Source organism: Podarcis cretensis (assembly GCF_951804945.1).
Source record: "Podarcis cretensis genome assembly, chromosome: 13".
NCBI classification, from domain to species: Eukaryota; Metazoa; Chordata; class Lepidosauria; order Squamata; family Lacertidae; genus Podarcis; species Podarcis cretensis.
Genome location: NC_137182.1, coordinates 22,826,860 through 22,847,707, shown reverse-complemented (window position 1 = coordinate 22,847,707; position 20,848 = coordinate 22,826,860). Strand labels below are relative to the sequence as shown.

Below are 20,848 nucleotides of genomic sequence, written 5' to 3'. Positions count from 1 at the left end.
GGTTCTAGAGCTAACTGCTTAGCATACGACATTCTAATGTTCACAGGCACTCCTTGCATTTTCCAGAGAATAAGGAACTTGCCATTTGAAAGTTTGTCTGCTGCGGTCAGGGCCAATTCCCATCAACCCAAGCCAGCATGGCCAATGGTTAGGGGTGATGCAAGCTGTAGCCCAACAACATCTGAAGGGCCAGAGGTAATCCCACCCTCTAATCCGGGTTTCCTCAACCTCAACCCTCCAGATTTTTTTGGCCTACAACTACCATGATCCCTAGGTAGCAGGACCAGTGGTCTGGGATGATGGGAATTGTAGTCTCAAGACATTTTGGAGGGCCAAGGTTGAGGAAGCCTGCTCTTATCTGAACAAAAACATGGCCTCAGTGTACGAATGAGATCAATTATAAATACTTGAATGTATCTGGCCATCTGCTTTTAAAGAACCATTTCATTTCCTGTTTTCCAAAGGACAAATGGGTTTTTAAGAAACCTTCTCAACTACCTATGTTCCCTTCCTACACTCTCCAGCAGCTCATAAATGCCAAGGAAAACATGCAGGAGTTTCCTACCTGAAGTTGATCCACACAATTCAGGGTGTTTCTTAGCTTCTTTTCCAGCTGCTCCTTTTCAGCCAACACCTTTTTGTTCTCTTCTTTGGTTCTGGTTGGGGACAGATGTTGTGGATGAATTCTTGCAGTCACATGCCCAGGCCCCCTGCCTCCCTGCCACAAGATACATCCCCTTGGTCCCTGCTAAATGCCAGCCCACACCTGCGCTCTCAGACTCACCAAAAGGCTCAGTTTGTCCCTCTGCAGGTTCAAGACCCTGCAGAGGAGTCAGTGTCCCTGCTCTGTGACTCATACTTAGCGTTACAAGAGAGGTTGCACAGCCTGAATTTTGGCTACCCTCCTGCTACTCTCCTTACACGGAAACATGAGATTCTGTGGAGCCTGAATGGCTTCCAGTTGCTCGTTTTGCTATGTCAACTAAAGGAACATCAAGCACAGAAATGATAATTCTAATTCTAAATCATCCCCTCTATATCCAGCATTCAGGCCTTGGGTGCCATTGCTTCCCTAGCCAAAACAGCCTCTGCAAGAGAGAGGTATCAGCAGTTTGGGGAGAATCTCAAGCTTTGCAGAAGTACTAAAATATATACTGGGGAGGGAGAATAAAAACCTGAGGGAGGAGGTAAACTACACAGTCTAATGAAGTCTGAGCATGCTCAGCAGATAGTATGTGAACTGTTGGGCAGGGTGGGTGGGGAAATGGTATGTCTGCTATCCTGAACATCAGCATTCTACAATGAAATATTGTTACAGGTCCCACTTGTTAAGAGCTCTAGACTCTCCTCAAGCCCCATTCTCCTCCCCTAATTCACCATCTGGCTTAACTTCTTAGTCCCCATACATTGTTGTAACTAAGCCTAAGTATGCATCTTACCATATAATAAAATGTTAAGACTGTTGACCACCAATAGGCAGCTAAAACATCAAGCCCTGCTTACTCCCAAGTCCATACCTCCACTCTCTCACACTGAACTTAGGGCTCTCCATAAAGGCAGTGACTCCATAAAGTGCAATGAATCTTGATGGTGTTATGCAGACAAACAAATCAGTAATAAAATTACTGGCAGTTGCTTTGCTAATGTTAAGGAACAACTGGGGCCAGGAAAGAAAACTCTTTGGTTTTTTGGAACTGCAAGACTATTTCCATTTAAGCCAACAAACTACAGAAGAAGAAAAAGTGCACTCACTGGAACAGTTCTTCGTCGGTGGAGCTGTTCTGTGTTTCCAGAGCTGCAAACTTCTGTTTGAGAATATTCACTTCTACCTCAAGATTCTCCTTGCTGCTCCTTAAAGTATCCAAGTTCCTCTGCAGATCCTGAAGAGTCAGAGACAGGAAGGTAGAACTGGAGAATCGGAATCACCCAGTTTGCTCTCAGTGTCATAGGAAAACCAAACGTACTTCGCATTTACAAAGATTCAAATATACAAACTCCCACCGTTCACCCGGCCAATTCAAAACTTAAAGCTCATCTCCTCAAGATTTAAATGTTGCCTGCCACCCCCATGGATGATTACCTTCTACTCAACTGGCCTCTATATTTTTACCTCCTTTTCCTTTTGGAGTTCGATACTGTTTTCTGTAACTGCCACCAACTCCGTCTGAGCAGAGGCCATCTGTAAAGCCTGCAGGTCCTGAGCTCTCTGGAGCTCCATGGTCCCAGTCTGCAACAAATGGACTTTATCTTCAAGCTCCTTTGCTTTTTCCTGGACACACAAACACAGGGTGGGGAGGTGAGAACAGCGACTGTAAAATCTGAAGCCGGAGTTTAAATATTTATATGGGTACAACTGCAGCTTGAAGGATTCCTTGAACCAAGGAATGAAGAAAGCTCCTGCTTTTTCTGAAAACACTTGGGACCAAGCTACACCTGACGTTAACTTCATCTTTGCAACTAACCATGCATTATTATTATTTTATAAAAAGGAAAATTGCATCATCTGGTGGGTGGTGGTGGTGGAAAGAAGTGATTATAAGCGAGATAAAAAGCAGGCATGTGGGGGGAATTTAACCGTCTCCCCCTTCGCTGCTATGACAAGGAAAATCTCTCATCTGAATCTACTATCTACATGGGATATCTGTGTGGCAACAGAGGTTTTCCTCTGAAGCATATACCTGTTACAGAGGAGAAAAGGGTTACATTCTCCCTCCATGCCTGCTCTGATCCCACTAGTGATCCCTGCACCAAGATGGTGCAATTTGCAACTCTAAAAAACTTGCAGGACTAGATGCAAAGATGAAGTTAGCCTCATGTGTTGATTGCACCTTCTTCTTCCCCATCTTCATGTGCGTCAACATGAGCAAACGCCTTTGCTTTCTCACCAGCTTCTTGTAAGTTCTGCATCTTTTGGGTTGTATCCTGCTAAGTCATATTCAAAGAAGACCTAGGTCCTCCATCTTCAGTCTACACTGACCGGCTGTGGTTTTGCAGGTTTCTCAGGCAGGAATATTTCCTAGTCTAGCGACTGAACCTGAGACCTTTTACGTGCAAAACATTTTGTCCTTTCCACTCAGTCCTTGCCAAAATTACTTCTGATGCACTAAGCAATCAGGATTAACCATACACATTTATCAAAATATATTCCTACTTTGGAGTGTGGGAAGAGCTTCAACTGGAGTAGTAGCCTTACGATGCACTGAAAAACCCATACAGGGGAGAAACCATATAAATGCATGGAATGGGGAAAGAGTAGCAAACTTAGGGTTTAATCACACTTACGTTTTGCCCTGCTCTTTCCAGGAACAGGCCGGTACTTTAAAGCTCTGTGTCTGAGTGCTCTTTTTTTGTGCCCGTGAAAACCCACTCTTTAAAGCTAAAATGCAACCAACGGCAATTCGGGGTTTCTATGGATTGCAGTTTGCTCCAATTCTGCTTTAAAGAGTGGGTTTATGAGGGGAAAGCTCCAGGGCAAAAAGAAGAGCATGCAACACAGAGCTTTAAAGTGTGCCTGGAAAGTGTGGAGGAAAGGTAAGAGTGGATAAGTCCTTACTTTACATTGCAAAAACGCACACACGGGAGAAGCCATTAAAATGCATGCAGTGTGGGAAAAGCTTTAAGGAGAAAAGCAGCCTCAGCTTACATCTACAAATACGCACGGCAGCACAAACCATTTAAACGCATGCTGTGTGGAAAGAACTTCAGTGTTAGCCTTACTTTGCAACTTCATACTAGACCACTGGTGGGCCGATGCAAAAAATTTTATTTATTAAATTTATATAACTCCCTTCATCAAAAGATCTCAGGGCGGTTCACAGAACACTTAGCAATGCATCATTTAGTATTTACTTTTAACTACTGATTTTATGCATTGTGCTTTTTTTAAAAAAGTTGTTTTTAAATCTTGCCTTTCAGCAACCATTTTAATGTATATTTTATGCTCTTTGTAAACCACTTAAGAGGTTGTAATTACCATTCAGTGGTATACAAATGTTGTTAAAATAAATCTGCAAGTCCTTTATAGCTGCGGCAGTTTCTGCGGAGGCTGACTTGCACTTATAAACATAATTCTATGGGAAGGAAGTCTATATAGAGTTATTTGATCCATGCAGAGACCCCAGGCTCAGGGACTGAGTGTGGCCCTCCAGAACACTCCATCTGGCCCTTGAAATTCTCCCCAGGCCACACCCCTCTCTTGCCCTGCTTCACAGCCTCCTTGCCTGGCTGGAATGTGTCCTTGAACTCTGATAATAATGTCTTACTTCCTGAATGGAAGAAAGGGAAAGGAAAGCAGCCCAGGGCACAAACGTAAAATTTATATTAATTGTCCCGCCTACCAATGGCAACCATGCCCTAGTATTTGTGTCTGTGTGTGTGTGTGTGTGTGTGTGTGTGTGTGTCCTACCTCTGCTGCCTTGAGTTTCTTTTGCAGGTCCTCATTCTGGTTCCGAAGGCTTTTAAGATTTTCCTTCAGTGTCTGGTTTTCCTGAAGCAAAGTTGTGTTTTGCTGCTCGATCTCCTCCACTTCTCCCTGGAAGAGCAAAAGGAAAAAAAGAATGCAGGTTTTTCTTTAGCAAGGTGTTCTGGGAAGAAGAGGGGGAAGAAGAGGAAGAAGAAGGAAGAAGAGAGACCGGAATCCATCTTGGGCAGGCTGGCTGAAGGCTGGCTGCACTGCTGGGAGGCAAGTCACTCTTGAAATAACCATGCTGTAAGATCTGGACTCCCTCCATGCAGGTGTAAATAGGCGAATAAACCATATTTCTTAAAGCTACAACAGTCTCCACCATGTCTCAATTCTCCAAAGGAACACAGACCCTGGGTAAGGGCCTGGAACCCCCTGGGCTCTTGCTATTGCTCAGCAGAGAGTGGGGGTGGCACCCAACTTTTGTAACATTGCTCATCAACAGGCAGCACTTGGGCATCCTGGTCACAGCTTTCCCCACTATTGTGAGCAAATGTCATGCAAAAGCTGTATTTTCTTTGCCTCTCTTGTTGGTGATGCGTATGTAGCCACCCATACAAAACTCTGCGACTAAAATATCAGCACGGCAAAGGCAAGTGGACCATAGCCAGGTTTAATTTCTTTCTCCCTTTTTGTTTTTTAAGGAGGTCGACAGATGAAGCAGCACATGCCTCCGGACATCAGTCTCGGACAAGTCAGCGTGTGACATAAGGAGGACTGAAAAAGGACCCTCCTGAGATCACAGCTGCTCACGGTGTCAAATGCTTTGATTAAGTCAAGGCACTTGACACTGTGAGCAGATGTGCTCTCTGGGGGCTCCCTTCTTAAAACTTGGCCGACTTGGAAAGGATGTGTCAGCAGAATTTGATCTTCTCCACAATCTGAAACGTTGGGAAGCTTTGTTACTTTTGACTCTACCCCCTTCAGCCCAAAGGGGTTTTTTTGGGGGGGGGCTGTGTACACACCATATATTCAAAGCATATAGCTTCCCCCTCAAGGATCCTGAGAACTGCAATTTGTTAAGGGCGCTAGGAATTGTAGTTCTTTGGGAGGGGGAACTACAGCAACCCAGGATTCTTTGCGGGCCACTAAATGCTTTCAATGTATGATGCGTACGCTGCCTTGGCTTCTTAAATGCCTCCGTATTTCCCCATTCTGGCAGGGAAACCCCCTACCTGAGAAAGCACCTCTCTTGCAGCACCATCTCTCCCTGTTCCTCCCGATCCCTCTTCTTCCACAAAGGTAAAGAGGTAAAGGTACCCCTGACTGTTAGGTCCAGTCACGGATGACTCTGGGGTTGTGGCATTCATCTCGTTTTACTGGCTGAGGGAGCCGGCATACAGCTTCCGGGTTATGTGGCCAGCATGACTAAGCCGCTTCTGGCGAAACCAGAGCAGCGCACGGAAACGCCGTTTACCTTCCCGCCAGAGCGGTACCTATTTATCTACTTGCACTTTGACGTGCTTTCAAACTGCTAGGTGGGCAGGAGCAGGGACCAAGCAACGGGAGCTCACACTGTCGCAGGGATTCGAACTGCCAACCTTCCGATCGGCAAGCCCTAGGCTCTGTGGTTTAGACCGCAGGGCCACCCGCATCCCTTTCTTCCACAAAATGTTAACCTTAATCCAGGTGTGCCCAAACTTTTTTCTAAGAGGGCCAGATTTAATGAAGTGAACATATGCGTGAGGGCCGACCAAAGTTGTTCACTTTTTTTAGGATTGAAGTTATTGACCTTTTGGGGGGATTTTACCCAAAGGGGGGATTTTTTAAGGATTTGAATTGTTGACCTTTATTTTGGATTTTACCCCGGGAAGGAGCTGCCTGTGGGGGCCGTATTAAACCAACCAGCGGGCCGGATTAGGCCCCCAAAACAGACTTTGGACATACCTGCCTTAATCCCTTGGTGCCTTATCCAAAACAAAGCCTAGGTACACAATAGCCACATTTATGCCTAATCAAACCCCCTCTCCACATTTGTCCTCTTCAAAGACTGTAAGCTCCTTGGGGCAGGGCCCTTTTTTGCTCATGTGTATTTTTCAAGTGCCACCGATACTGGTGGCCTTGTGTCTCAAGTACAGAGGAAAAAAGAACAGTTGCAGGAAAGTACAGAGGCAGAGCAGGATTGCTTTTCCATATGGCTTCTCTTCTCGGCTGCTTCGCTGCCTTTTAAAGCAGCGCTGGAGACTGACTTGTCTGCATTAACTACTCACACATAAAACATAAAAAGCAAAAAGCCCTCAGAGAGGTTGGGGCTTCAGCCTGGGATCTTCTACGTACAAAGCACTGTGGTTTTATCACATATAGGAACTCACAGAGATAGTCACTAGAGGTTACTGTAAGGGCACAGATGTCACCTTTATGATAGCATGGAGCACTCCCTTCCCTGCTCTGAAAATTAGCCTACCACACGACGCAGTGTGAGCCCCATGCAGTGTACAGTGAGGCATCCTGTTCAGACTACGCATAAGTGACAAAGGCAGAAGAAGGGAACAGACAAGGAGCCATAATGGATTGGTAGAGGCTTCGGAATGTCGCAAATGAGCCACTACAAAGCGCAAGGCACAAACGAAGGAAGCGAACCTGCGTGGTAACCACCAACATGTCATCCTCGGTCTCTGCACGGAACTGGAAGGGGACGCTGGCTCCACGGACAAGGCCATCCTGATCCACGTAACAAAACTGGTAATATTCATCGTCCTTTGGCAGGTAGTAGGCTGAAAGAATTAAAAAAGCCACATGTCATTTTTAGCTCCTTCAAGCATGCAAAGCTAACATAGGAAGTTGACTTCTACCTGGTCAGACTTATTGTACTGAAGTTGAGATTTATTTATTTTTTAGCATGCAAACAATGTCTGTTTCAAGAAATAACACCACCCAACTCCTTCCCTTCCTGCCACGGACCTTTAAAGAGCACCTCCTGAAGTTCGTCATCGCTGCTGTCGGGGTTCCTTGGCAAAGGCGCCCACACAAACGTGAAGTATTCGCGAGCGGTCTTCCACCCCACCTGCAACATCAAAATATTTGAATGGGATCCTTCAACGAACCGAGAAGCAGGCCAGGAGTAGTGACAGTTTAACAAGCTGTCCTCTTTGTGCTTTAATCCAATGCACTAAAAGCAGCCTGTTCTAAAACAAGGGACGTATTTACACAGCAGGTTTATACTATAGCGTAGCTAGGGGGCAGGGCACCCCCGGCGGCACTTACCTATGGGGGCAGCCTGCTAGAGCCCAAGGTGGCGCGCAAGTCCAGGTGTCCCAGAGCCCAGCATGCCGCTCCTTAAAGTAGCATGGCCCAGGATGGTAGCTGCTGGGTTTATAGGACAAATATACAGTGGTACCTCTGGATGCGAATGGGATCTGTTCTGGAGCCCCATTCACATTCTGAAGAGAATGCAACCTGCATCTGTGCGGGTCGCGATTTGCCGCTTCTGCGCATGGACGTGACATCATTTTGAGCGTCTGCGCATGCGCAAGCGGCAAAACCCGGAAGTAACGCGTTCCGTTACTTCCGGGTCACCGCAGAACACAACCCGAAAACGCTCAACCTGAAGCAACTTTAACCTGAGGTATGACTGTATCACGTGTCCACACAGAAGAAGAAAGTCCAACTAACAATTGTAAGGACATCATCCTTAAACCAGTTTATTAACAACAACAATTTCTCTCTCACTCTGTTGAGATCTCAAACAAAAGAATTCACAGCACTCCCCAGCAGATTATAATTCCCAGGATTGCTTGGGTGAAGCCGTAACAGTGAAAATGGTACAAAGCTGGTATTTGTAGTATACAAACACTTGCAATGTTATGCACCCTTGGCTCCAACAAATGCATCATTCTGCTTCCCTCTAGGAAAGGAAAACATTCACGCACAGACACAATTTAATTTCTTAATAGCACTTAAAGGTTTTTAATGCTTTTTAAGGAAAAAAGTGCATATACTACCATCCAAGATCTAAGTTCTCCCAGTGTAGAATACCTTCCTGATAACCTCACCCTGCCTCAGCCAATCAGCTATTATCTCGCCTCCTTCCCCGCTCTGACAAACCCCTCAGCTTTCTGGAAGAACTCCGTCCAGAGAACAGTATCTCCTCTGAAGCTTTATAACCCTGCTTTGACTGCTGTGTTACAAAGCAAGAGATTGCAATTTATCATAAGCCAGTTCCAATGTCCACGGTGCGCAGCAAATGACAGCAGACTTACCCTGAATATGCCCACCCAGTCCTTCCGGCGTGGGGTGATGTGCCGAGAAATGTTGTAATGGCAAGTTATATCTGCTCCAGGGACATAGTATTTGTCTATGTCTGTGAAGATGACCTGATTGAAGGCCCGGCAGTCAAGCAGGATGGCAGAAGTGGGAGGTTCCTCCGAATTGTTACATAATGCAGCTTCCATCCTGGATTCTGTAAAAAGGACAATGAGGGGAAAACAGAAATGGAAAAAAAAGAAAACAAAAAAGAAAAGCAAGGGCAGTTAAAAACAACCACAGCTAATTTTGACCTCAGGATGTCATCTCAACTGTATCTTAACAAGATATTCATGGCACTGGAGGAATTTTGCCCAATAAAACATTGCTGGCATTGAACACAGGAGCAAAGGAAAGGTTACAGGGCAGGGAAAGGAAACGTTAACCCTACAGTAGGAAAAACACCATTGCCCAAACCCCATCCTTTTTCTTGTAAGGGACCAACTACACATTTGCATGTGGATCCCCAGCATTGTTGAAATAAATAAATAAATAAAATAAAATAAAATAGCAACAACAACAATAACAATAGTAGTAGTAGTAGTTTGGGGAGAAAGGAATTTTGTTGGAGAAACAAAGAGGGGAGGCAGTGTGCTATCCCTTTCCCACCCACCACTCAAAATTACCTTTCCATCAGCTCTCTCTGTGGGATGTATGTATCTCTTCCGGTGTATGTGTTTGATAAAAAGGTAAAGGACCCCTGGGCTGTTACACCTAGTCAAAGGCAACTATGGGGTTGGGGCGCTCATCTCACTTTCAGGCTGAGGGAGCTGGTGTTTGTCCACAGACAGCTTTCCTGGTCATGTGGCCAGCAAGACAAAACCGCTTCTGGTGCAATGGAAGACCACGACGGAAACTAGAGCACACGGAAACTCCATTTACCTTCCCATCACAGCAGTGTGTTTGGAACCTCACACGTCTGAGATGTGATGTATGAAGCACGGTGACAAAGACTGACCTGCAAATCAACGTGTGCCTTGTTTTATACCAGGCCTCTGTAATAACGTCACTAGGGCCACATTCACACCACACATTTAAAGGACTAGGGTACCACTGTAAACTTCAGGGCTTCCCCCAAAGAATTCTGGGAGCTGTGGTTTGCTAAGGGTGCTGAGACCTGTGCAGAGCTTGTCTGAGGGATGGGGCGGGAGTCCCTGGTCATCTAGGAGGCACGTGGCATTCTTGGCATGACAGCCAAGTTGGGACGCGAATGGCACTGGGGTCTAAACCACTGAGCCTCTTAAGCTTGACCATCAGAAGGTCGGCGGTTCGAATCCCTGCAACAGGGTGAGCTCCCCTTGCTCTGCCCAGCTCCTGCCAACCTAGCAGTTTGAAAGCACGCTAGTTCAAGTAGATAAATGGGTACCGCTGTGGCGGGAAGGTAAATGGCATTTCCGTGCACTTCGGTGTCCATCACAGTGTCCCGTTGCACCAGAAGTGGTTTAGTCATGCTGGCCACATGACCCAGAAAGCTGTCTGTGGACAAACGCCAGCTCCCTCGGCCTGAAAGCGAGATGAACGCCGCAACCCCATAGTTGCCTTTGACTGGATTTTTTTTTTTACCCAGCTGCCCCTCGCCCTACATGGGCCTGGGAGACCCCCGTTCCCCTCACAGAGCTACAAATCCCAGAGTTCCCTGGGAAGAGGAATTGTTTGTTAATCCACTCTGGGAATTGTAGCTCTGTGAGGGGAACAGGGGGTCTCCTAAATACGGTTCCATCCTCAGCAACTCGCTTGGGCTACCTGCCAACTGCCTGCTGGCTGCTTTCTGTCACCACACTGCAGTTGGCATGGCTGTCTACTGACGGCCATGTGAACTTCAGTGTGACCACAATTTTTCTCACGGAAATGTAGTGTACATGAGCACACTTCTTTTGTTATTATTATTCTCTTCCTCCACAGATCAGACTGAAGGCTCGTATTTGAGCATAGCTGTCCGCATTCTCAACAAATCTAACATGCACGCGACACATTTCTGGGGGCTGGCAGTACCAACATGGGAACTGCCCTCATGACTCACCAGACCCATGTACATTTCATTCAGATGTTACTGGAGCAGGATTGGATGAAACAGCAATATAGCCACATGAATTGGCCTTAAGTTTCTTTTATAGTTAAAGATGGAAAGACAGGATAGTAGTAACATGTCGGGCAATGGCAAACATGAGCATGCCAACTTGGTTATTTCATAATGTCATTTGCTGACCTGAGTAAACAGGGCAAGCCCGTGGACAAACAATAAATTAAATAAGGTTATCTATAATGAGCACCAGTGTACTCTCCAAAGTCCAACTTGTTGAATAGTGAGGTGTTCTATGGAAATGGTTATTACCACAAGACCAGGTGAAACAGTCTCCTCAGGTAGCAGAGTTTAAGCATTATTATAGCAGCTATGTGGAGACAGGTAAATTTGTCCCACAGTGCATAATCCACTGAGGATATCTTAAGCTGGGCTCCCAGAGGAGAATTATCCTGGTGGGTTACAACCTATTCTTCCTTTACACTAATTGAAATCTTCAGTTCCCCAAACACCACTAACTGTTTGTCTAAAACAGTATTACAGACAACAAGGAGCATATTCAAGGGAACCTCCAAAATTTGCAGAAGTACATAGAAACCCACACAAATCATTCTGGGGAGGGGGGAGCAGGGGAATCAAAAGGAGCCAAATTACCCCCTGAACAGCCCAATGAGGACTGATTGAATATGCTCAAGAGGGCACCGAATGTGGAAAGCGTCAGGAGTGGGGGAAATGGAAAACCCAAGAGAAATGGAACAGAGTTTCTAAGAAGACGACACAGCTGATTGCCACTGTTAAATGCTCTACACAGCAACATTATGATGCAGGCCCTATTTCCCCCCTCTATTTCCTGACTTCAGAGCCAATGTTTATTTAGCCAAAATGGCACCACCCATGCACTGTGGGGAGGCTTTCCTCATCTAAGCAGCCTCCGCTCCAAAGAGGGGGGATTTTTGAAAGTGCAAATCAGCCCAGTTGATAGCTAAGCCATAATTTCAAAGGTCCCCCCTCTTCTCACACCCAATAAATGTTTTGTTACACTTGCAGACCTTCCTACGAAAGCTTATACCAAGAACAAACTTAGTTGGTTTCTAAGGTGCTACTGGACAATTTTTTATATATATTTCGACTGCATCAGACCAACACGGCTACCTATCTGAATCTAAACCTTCCTTGTGTTAATTAGCAGAAAGGGAGCGTCTTTGGTGCACACCAGCTAAAATGCTGACTCAAGCCAGGGTAGCCAAGATGGAGCCTTCCAGATGTTGTTGAACTACCAACTCCCATCATCCATGCTGGCTGGGGCACATGGGGGCTGGAGTCCAGCATCATCTATAGGCTACCATGTTGACGCCTTCTGTCTTGGGCCAATCCAAAATAAAATATTCTCTCTGGTGCTTCAGGAGCAACCTGATCAGTTCCTGGCCAGTCACCAGAGAGGAGGAGCTCTCTCCCCAGACAGCTTTCCCAATTCCCAATTCCAGGAAAGCTGAAGCACGAGTTCCCTGGCTGATCCTCATAGCAGCGGAAGAGCAGCAAGACATGACCGCTCCAGATAACAGAGAGAGAGGGCATACAGGGTGAAGGAAATTGGTGGGGATGCCAGCAGCCAAATATGCATGATTTGTTTTTGATGCTCCGCTTTCTTGCATCACAATCAAGCCATGCTGGTCTTGATGACACCAATATTTAAATACTTAAAAAGGGAGAGTGAGGGATTTCGGAACACTCACAGATCTCAAGTTGCACAGCACAGATCCATGCAAAAACGTTGCTTTTACTTTTAAATGTGGTGGGGATGTTTCTTAAGCTAATGTTTATGGAAAGAGAATGCGGGAAGCTCTGAAGATTTCCAGATCTCTGTGATCACTTTCCCCACAGCTCCAACAAAGGCAACATTCCAGATAAGGCAACTTCATTAATCTTTTCAGAAATCTGTTCCATCTGCAGGTTCCCTGGTGTCTGGTGGTAGGATATGGAGTTATTTATAGCAGAAATCTGAATAAACCGAGCCTGGAGGCGATATGCTTAGGGGACATTCTGTTCCACAAATCTGGGGATGAAGGGAAGTCCCCCATCTCAATTTGACGTGGCCTCAAGTTGTAATGCTGCTACTTTTCCCTGCACACCCTGGAAAAATCCCCTAATAAAAGTCACAGGCAGCTGTCGACAGAAGCAGCCCTATGAGGAAAACATCTCCTCACATAGCCCCGCAGTGTGGCAGACCTTGGGTATCATCAAGGGCAGCAGAACAGCAGATGAACTGATTTGACCCACAGAGGACAACTCAGGGGACGTTCTCCTCCACAAGCTCTGCTGAAATTAACCCAGGATGTGATAAGAGTGCAGTAGTCCTGTTGCACAATTCCATTTCATTACAGTAGGAGTTGTGCTACTGGATTGCATCTTCATGTAGATATGTGTGCAAGTGTAACGTGTGGAGGGGAAAACAGCACTGATGGCCTCTTCACATCTTTAGAACTCCTGCTTCCTCACCCTAAGGGAGGAGTAGACAATGTAGTGCCCTCTAGTTGTCGAATTCCAACTCCCATCAGCCCCAGCCAGCATGGCCAATGGCCAAGGATAATGGGAATTGTATTCCAATGTCTGGAAGGCACCATGTTGGCTACCCTTCCCTGAAGAAAAACTGCCTCCATGAGCAGCTCTTAAGTCAAGGCAAGGCTGTAAGCCATGGGTAGGCAAACTAAGGCCTGGGGGCTGGATCCGGCCCAATCGCCTTCTAAATCCGGCCCACAGATGGTCCGGGAATCAGTTTGCTTTTACATGAGTAGAATGTGTCCTTTTACAGTGGTACCTCAGGTTATAAACACTTCAGGTTACAGTCACTTCAGGTTAGACTCCGCTAACCCAGAAATAGTACCTTGGGTTAAGAACTTTACCTCAGGATGAGGACAGAAATCGCGTGCCGGCGGCATGGCGGAAGTGGGAGGCCCCATTGGCTAAAGTGGTACCTCAGGTTAAGAAGGGTTTCAGGTTAAGAACGGACCTCCAGAACGAATTAAGTTCGTAACTGGAGGTACCACTGTATTTAAAATGCATCTCTGGGTTATCTTTGGAGCCTGCCTGGTGTTTTTACATGAGTAGAATGTGTGCTTTTATTTAAAATGCATCTCTGGGTTATTTGTGGGGAATAGGAATTTGTTCATTTCCCTTCAAAATATAGCCCGGCCCCCCATAAGGTCTGAGGGACAGTGGATCGGCCCCCTGCTGAAAAAGGTTGCTGACCCCAGCTAAGCCCTCCAGACATTGTTGGACTTCAGTTCCTATCAGCCTGAGCCACCACGGCCAATGGCTAGGGATGATGGGAGTTGTAGACCAACGGTATCAAGAGGGCTACAGGTTTCCCACCGTTGCCTTAGGTTGTGGAAGGAAGGAAGGAAGGGAACAAAGAAGAAACCCCTGAGTTCTGGAAGACATGGTTTGCCAAAGAAGTCATTTCCTCAGCAAGATTGTTGATGTTTCCTGTGCATTGCTCCTGTGCTCTAGTAAGCATTTGTTGGCTTAGCCAGGGGAGCCAGCATGGTCTAACAAGTATAGAGGGTCAGGCTAGGACCTGGGAGACACAGGTTCAAATTCTGATCAACTACAAAACTCGCTGGGTTGAGTTGCTGCTTCTCAGCCTTACTTACTTCACAGGGTTGTTGAGAGGATAAAAATGAGGAGGCGTGGCATATACACTACCCAGAGCTTCAGGTAAAGGTAAAGGGACCCCTGACCATTAGGTCCAGTCGTGACCGACTCTGGGGTTGCGGCGCTCATCTCACTTTATTGGCCGAGGGAGCCGGCATACAGCTTCCGGGTCATGTGGCCAGCATGACTAAGCCGCTTCTGGCGAACCAGAGCAGTGCACGGAAACGCCGTTTACCTTCCCGCCGGAGCGGTACCTATTTATCTACTTGACTTTGATGTGCTTTCGAAGTGCTATGTTGGCAGGAGCAGGGACCGAGCAACGGGAGCTCACCCTGTCGCAGGGATTCGAACCACTGACCTTCTGATCGGCAAGTCCTAGGCTCTGTGGTTTAACCCACAGCGCCACCCGCGTCCCTAAGCTCCATGTAGTAAATAGACGATAAAAAGAGAAGCAGAACAAAATAGAAAAAGGAGACAAGATACAGCACCCATCCTGCCCACACCTGTCTCTTGCTGAACAGCCTCTAGATCTCTTCCTTCTACTATCCCAGGACTTGAGAGCTCCCTGCAAGAGAGATTCAGATGCGTAACATTCTTCAATACAAAGCAAAGCCAGTCCTTCTTTATGTGCTGCTCATTTCCATCCTCTTCTGAATAGGCAAACTTTGAGATAAACAGAGCCAACAGCCAGCTCTGCCGTTTCCTGGAATTGAGAAAGCATTTAACAGCATAGCCTGCCTAGAGCAGAACCACAATAGCCTGCAGCTTTCACTTTCCATGTGTCACTGAGGAGCCGCACCCTATACGAGTTCCAGCAATTGTCTCTGCTGCAGGGTTTAGGAGACACACCTGCCACCTACCTGTGCCATAAGGCCATCAAATGCCGAGTCCAAGTCAAGTGGCAGAGCCTGGCAGAAGACAGCTGCGTACTTGATTACTGCTCCAAGTGTGCCATAACAGCAGAATGGCGGGCGCAGAAATGAAGCCGGTGAAGCTTTCCCCATCCATGCCAGGAAAAGCTTCACTGGCCCCGTTTCTGAACAACTGCGCTTCAATATTTATAGAGCTATTGGGTGTTCAGTGAGGCAGAGATGCTGACTGACCGATCACTGAATGAGCTGCATGCCTGAGTGGGAATTTGAAACTGGGTCTCCCTGGTCCTAAACCAACACTTTACCTTCTAGCTCACACAAGCTATACTACTTGTTGGGGCTTCTCTTAAAGGCACAGGAGCAGATCCACTGAAATGCCTTAGCGATCTTACTGGAGAACAGGCATTGTCCCTAGCTAAAAGGACCAGTGGTCAGGGATGATGGGAATTGTAAATAATAATAATAATAATAATAATAATAATAATAATTTATTATTATTTATACCCAGCCACTCTGGGCAGCTTTCAACAAAACATTAAAATACAATAACCTATTAAACATTAAAAGCTTCCCTAAACAGGGCTGCCTTCAGATGTCTTCTAAAAGTCTGGTAGTTATTTTTCTCTTTGACATCTGGTGGGAGGGCGTTCCACAGGGCGGGTGTCACTACCGAGAAGGCCCTCTGCCTGGTTCCCTGTAACTTGGCGTCTCGCAGCGAGGGAACCACTAGAAGGCCCTCAGCGCTGGACCTCAGTGTTCGGGCAGAACGATTGAGGTGGAGACGCTCCTTCAGGTATACTGGACCGAGGCCGTTTAGGGCTTTAAATGTCAGCACCAACACTTTGAATTGTGCTCAGAAATGTACTGGGAGCCAGTGTAGGTCTTTCAAGACTGGTGTTATATGGTCTCGGCGGCCGCTCCCAGTCACCAGTCTAGCTGCCGCATTCTGCATTAGTTGTAGTTTCCTGGTCACCTTCAAAGGTAGCCCCACATAGAGCGCATTGCAGTAGTCCAAGCGAGAGATAACTAGAGCATGCCCCACTCTGGCGAGACAGTCTGCAGGCAGGTAGGGTCTCAGCCTGCGTACCAGATGGAGGGCCGAGTTTGGGGGTGCCTGCTGTAGAACAAAGCATGGATTGTGAAGTAGCTTTCATATACCTAGACAGCTGGGGGGGGGTGTCAATCCATAACTAGTGTAGAGAAACCAAAGCATCAGTTGCATATTGCTGTGCTGGCACATCAAAAGGCCACACAAGGAATTCCAATCAATCAACTGCTTTGCAAAATCAAAAATTCAGACATCTGAATAATCTGAGCCAGCAAGGGACATGCTTAGAGGACATGCTGTTCCACCAATTTGGGATGCATGGAAAGTCCCCATCTCAATTCAACTTGGCCTCTAGTTGTCATGTTTCGCATTTTCCTGCACAACCAGAAGAAAATCCCCTACTAACAGTCACAGGCAGCTGTGGGCACCAGCAGCCCTATGAGGATGACTTTTCATGTAGCCCCATGGTACAGCAGATTTTGGAGATCGTCAGAGGCAGCAGAGTGGAAGACAGAGCAATCTGTCCCAGGGAGTACAATTCTGCAGAAGCCCTGCTAGAACCAGCAATTAGAGGACTCAGCCTTGTAAATATCCCCACAAAAATTATTAGCCTACAAGGCTGTTTTTATTACTAGCCTTCTAGTAAACTGTATCTCCATGTTGGCTGCAGAGGAAGGAAAGCCACCTTCTTCCATGGCCAGCATGGAAACACAGGCTGTTGGATTCCATTTATGGCTAGCAGGTGAATTGCCAAATATAAGGTTGGCTCCACCTATATCTAAAGCAACCTTGACAAGCATTTAAGCTTTCTAAGTTCCTTCCTAAGTTTCCAACAGCTTCCCTTTCAGTAGCTGATTTCATTGCCCGAGTATTCTTAGAAATCTCATTTTGAATGGTGTTTGGGGATTTATTTGGATGTATGTCTATAGATGGGGAAACAGAAACAAGTTCTTAGGCCAGCCAGGAAACAGCCCAAATGCTCTCTTTTCCCAAGCTGCCAAGTGGGCTTCCCCACGCTTTGCCTGCATGGCCTGCTGAAATAAAGCATGCTGATTGTTTTGGTCAACAGGATGTCACTGCAAACGAACACAGGCCAAGGATAGAGGAACATGAAAGGGGGAAGGTAAACAAAAAGGTCTAGAAAGGGAATAAAGGCTATGAGAGAGACAGTGGTTTCAGTCTAGAAAGAATCCAGAAGATGCAAGTAGTTGAGGGGTGGGGAGGAGAGATCCACAACAGTGCTAGCTGAAAATATGTTTGCTAGTAGTGTTTAATAGCATCACTGCTAACTTGCAAGCATCTACAGTTGTCTTATTTAGCTACATTAGCATCAAGCCTTTATTATCATGCTCTATGGTATTCAAAAGTAATTCAAACAATCCCAGCCACCCTTACAAAAAAAGATAGTACTATCATATACATATTGCAGGTGTGCGGGGTAGAATATAAGCTACGAGAGTGGCTTACCTAATACCTCATGGAACAGCGAACTCATGGAAGAGGTTAGATTTTAACCAGTGAACTTAACCACTACATTATAGGAAGTAACTTATGCAGTATATGAACGATCTATGAAAGTGCCGTAGCTTCATAATTGCTGAAATTGTAGGTGGAAAGAATGCGGAGGGCAGAGACTTGCTTTGCTAAATATGAAAAATGTTTTAGGTAATCACGAGTTACACATCCTACTATACTGGCCGTTGGTCCTGTGTGTTCTGTGCTGACTAACAAGGAATCTCTGAGATCTCAGGCAGAGATTTGGTATGTGGGATTAAGCCCATGTCTTCACACACACGTACGTGCTGCTTCTGAATTCACAGCCCTCCTCATAATGCTTCATATATATTCTTGCAGTAAAACAACAGTACTGCAAGACAGGCAAGACTGAGGGTCGATGCTGACACATGGCAGCTTGCAGCGTTTACAACGGAAAAGATATTTGACCCTGGACTTTCCAACTCATATGCTTATTCACTACGCGACACTGCGTCTTATACATTCTTGTTTCTGTTTCTTTTAAGTTGCTTCCAGATTACCAGCTCCAGCACAACCAGTGTACTGCTGCAGTAACACACCATCCCGATGCTTCTGTTGGGGGACATTACATATTTCCTGTGCTAGATGCCTAATTTTTTTTATAAGTGGGGGGACGAATGCTTCCCCAGAAAGCATTTCCTTAATAACGTTGCAACTTGAGGCTCAGCATGCAAGTTACACAAAGGCGATCACACACTGTTTAAACATGTCACAAGCTGTTCTGTAACGCGACAGAACCAACACAAATATTCCATTCCAAACGCCGAAACCATGTTGTGACTGTAATAATGTATTTAATGCCTTACAGCAGGGATAGGCAGTGTGGTGCCTTTCCGATGTCAGGAAACACCACGGGCCCCCAGCCAATGGCCAGAAATGATGGGAGTTATAGGGTACCAGATCGCTACCCCTGCTTTGGAGGCTGGATACCACTCATTGACAATTTAGATGTGGGGTCCAAGTGCATGCCCTTATTTCTTCTCACAGAACTGAACAGTGTGACATTCACTCTTATGGGGAAAAGAACGCCATGCTGGGCAGCCTGGGCCTCACGGAAAAAGGACTTCTAACACGGCTAAGATACTTACAAGCCCTTCTTCACCACCCATCATAATGATGGATATTTTGCAGGTAACTTTTTCCAACACTACCTTACTTTAATACAAACAATCTTGTTACCCCAACCCACAACTTATTTTATCCTAAATAATTAGAATGGGAAGTAGAGGTAGAACACATGCTTGTACAGTGTGGATCTGTTCAGTGTCACTCAGAATAGTGACATGTTGTTGTAGGCTGAAGCTCCCATCAGCCACTGTCAGGGCTGGTGAGGGTTGCAGTCCACAACATCTAAAACAGAGCTTTCCAAACTGTGTGTCGCGACACGTTAGTGTGTTGGCTGCAGTGTGTAGGTGTGTTGTGCAAACCCTCCTCACACTTCTCCCAGGACTGGAAAGGGCTTAGTTTAACCTCTGGCTTGCTAGTAAAACCGAATTAGTGCATCGCGAAATGATGCATGTCTAAAAAGCATGTCACCGACATGAAAAATTTGGAAAGCTCCAATCTAGAAGTAGCCTGATCAAGTGAAAGATTGCTTCCTCTGTGTACTGGCGAAGCAAAACACAAGGCAAGCGCATGACATAAGATTGCAACCGGTTGCCATCACCGCCTGACCTCCTTCCTGCACTTAGCACCCCCAGTGCGCAGCTAGCTCTCTTCCTCAATGTGCAACACACTTTATAAAATAAATCAAACTACCCCCTTCCCAGTCACAGTTGGAAAAGGGTGCCGCTCAGGAAAGAGATGACTTGTTGCTAAGAGTCGGGGTAACTCTTAACTGCCTACTCACCCTTCCAAGTGGAGAAGAAGCCAAACAGCCCCCTTCCTAGCGATGCGAGAATCTACAGGACAGATCAGTTGCTACTTCCTACTAAAACAGAGAAGCTGACGCTGATTAGCAAAGGGGAGAAACTTGATACTCTCAGTCATCGGACAGCCCCTAGCCTGGAAACTTACAGCTGAAGGCACCACCCTTTGCAGGGAATGCTGGGAAGTGTAGTTCTGTGAAGCAGTGGCAAGAGAGAGCTCTTCAACGCCTGAAGCCCTTTGCGAGCCAAGCTGCTTTCCAAGGCTTATCCACACTTCCTCTTGCCTTGTTGCATTCCTCCAGGGAAAACCGTGCTTTAGTATTCAATTGGAGCAAAAGGCAGTTCAGCTTATAACTGAGAGTGAATAACTGGTGAATATCGGTAGTCAGTGTGGGGCAGAAAGGAGAAGGAACCAGTTTAAAACCAGGTGCCCACCTTCACAAATGTAATGTGCTTCTCAAATGACATTGAGCGAGTGGCATTTGCTGGTTGTGCGTCTAAAGAGAATGAGGAACAGTTGTGGGAAACTGCCTTACACCCAGTGCTCTATCTGGTTCAGTGCTCTATCTGGTTCAGTATTGTCGACTCTGGCTGGCAGCAGCTCTCCAAGGTTTCAGAAAAGGAGCCTCTCCTTGTCTTACCCAGAGATGCCGGATGCTCTACCAACAAACTATGACTAAGCCTGCAACTAGATAGCACATTTATCTGGAACGCAGTGCGATTTATTTCTGAATAAATGTGCACAGGATTACTCTCCTTAGGACATTTATGAAGTCGAATAGACATTTAATTAAAAATAAATCTAATTTAATTAAGTGGGATTTCCTTCCCAAGTACATATGAACAGGTTCTGGTGAAAATGCCCAAAGGCATACAGCTTTTCATTGGCTTTATAAATGTGAAGAATTCTAATGAGGTTTTTATAGGCCAGTTTTAATTACATTTACTCAAAAGTAAGTCCCACGGAGTTTAATACACAGATTAAAAAACATAAATGGAAAGAGGCATTAACTTATTGTCTCTATAGTCAATTGATGGGGTTCCATTGGCAAAGGCATTTTTATATCCTCTCCCCTCACTTTGGTGAAAGTGAGGGCAGCCCATAGAAATCAATGCAGAAACATAAGCTTTTAATATAGCTGTGATTAT

The 20,848-nt window shown here is 46.0% G+C and overlaps 1 protein-coding gene across 5 annotated transcripts in view; it reads right to left on the bottom strand.

Annotated features, from left to right (window-relative positions):
* CALCOCO2 (calcium binding and coiled-coil domain 2) overlaps positions 1–20,848 on the bottom strand; it is a 35,228-nt gene that overhangs the window by 11,258 nt on the left and 3,122 nt on the right. The window contains exons 2-9 of one of the 5 annotated variants that reach the window (XM_079949604.1): positions 14,879–15,078; positions 8,662–8,861; positions 7,364–7,466; positions 7,043–7,176; positions 4,406–4,531; positions 2,111–2,269; positions 1,753–1,880; positions 566–656 (exon numbers count right to left, since the gene is read on the bottom strand). In XM_079949604.1, coding sequence (XP_079805730.1) covers positions 566–656; positions 1,753–1,880; positions 2,111–2,269; positions 4,406–4,531; positions 7,043–7,176; positions 7,364–7,466; positions 8,662–8,861; positions 14,879–15,078 — 1,141 coding nt within the window. Of the gene's footprint in view, positions 1–565; positions 657–1,752; positions 1,881–2,110; positions 2,270–4,405; positions 4,532–7,042; positions 7,177–7,363; positions 7,467–8,661; positions 8,862–14,878; positions 15,079–15,235; positions 15,376–19,680; positions 19,835–20,848 lie in introns of those variants that run through there. The other 4 variants (XM_079949605.1, XM_079949607.1, XM_079949608.1 and 1 more) reach the window with 4 other exon arrangements.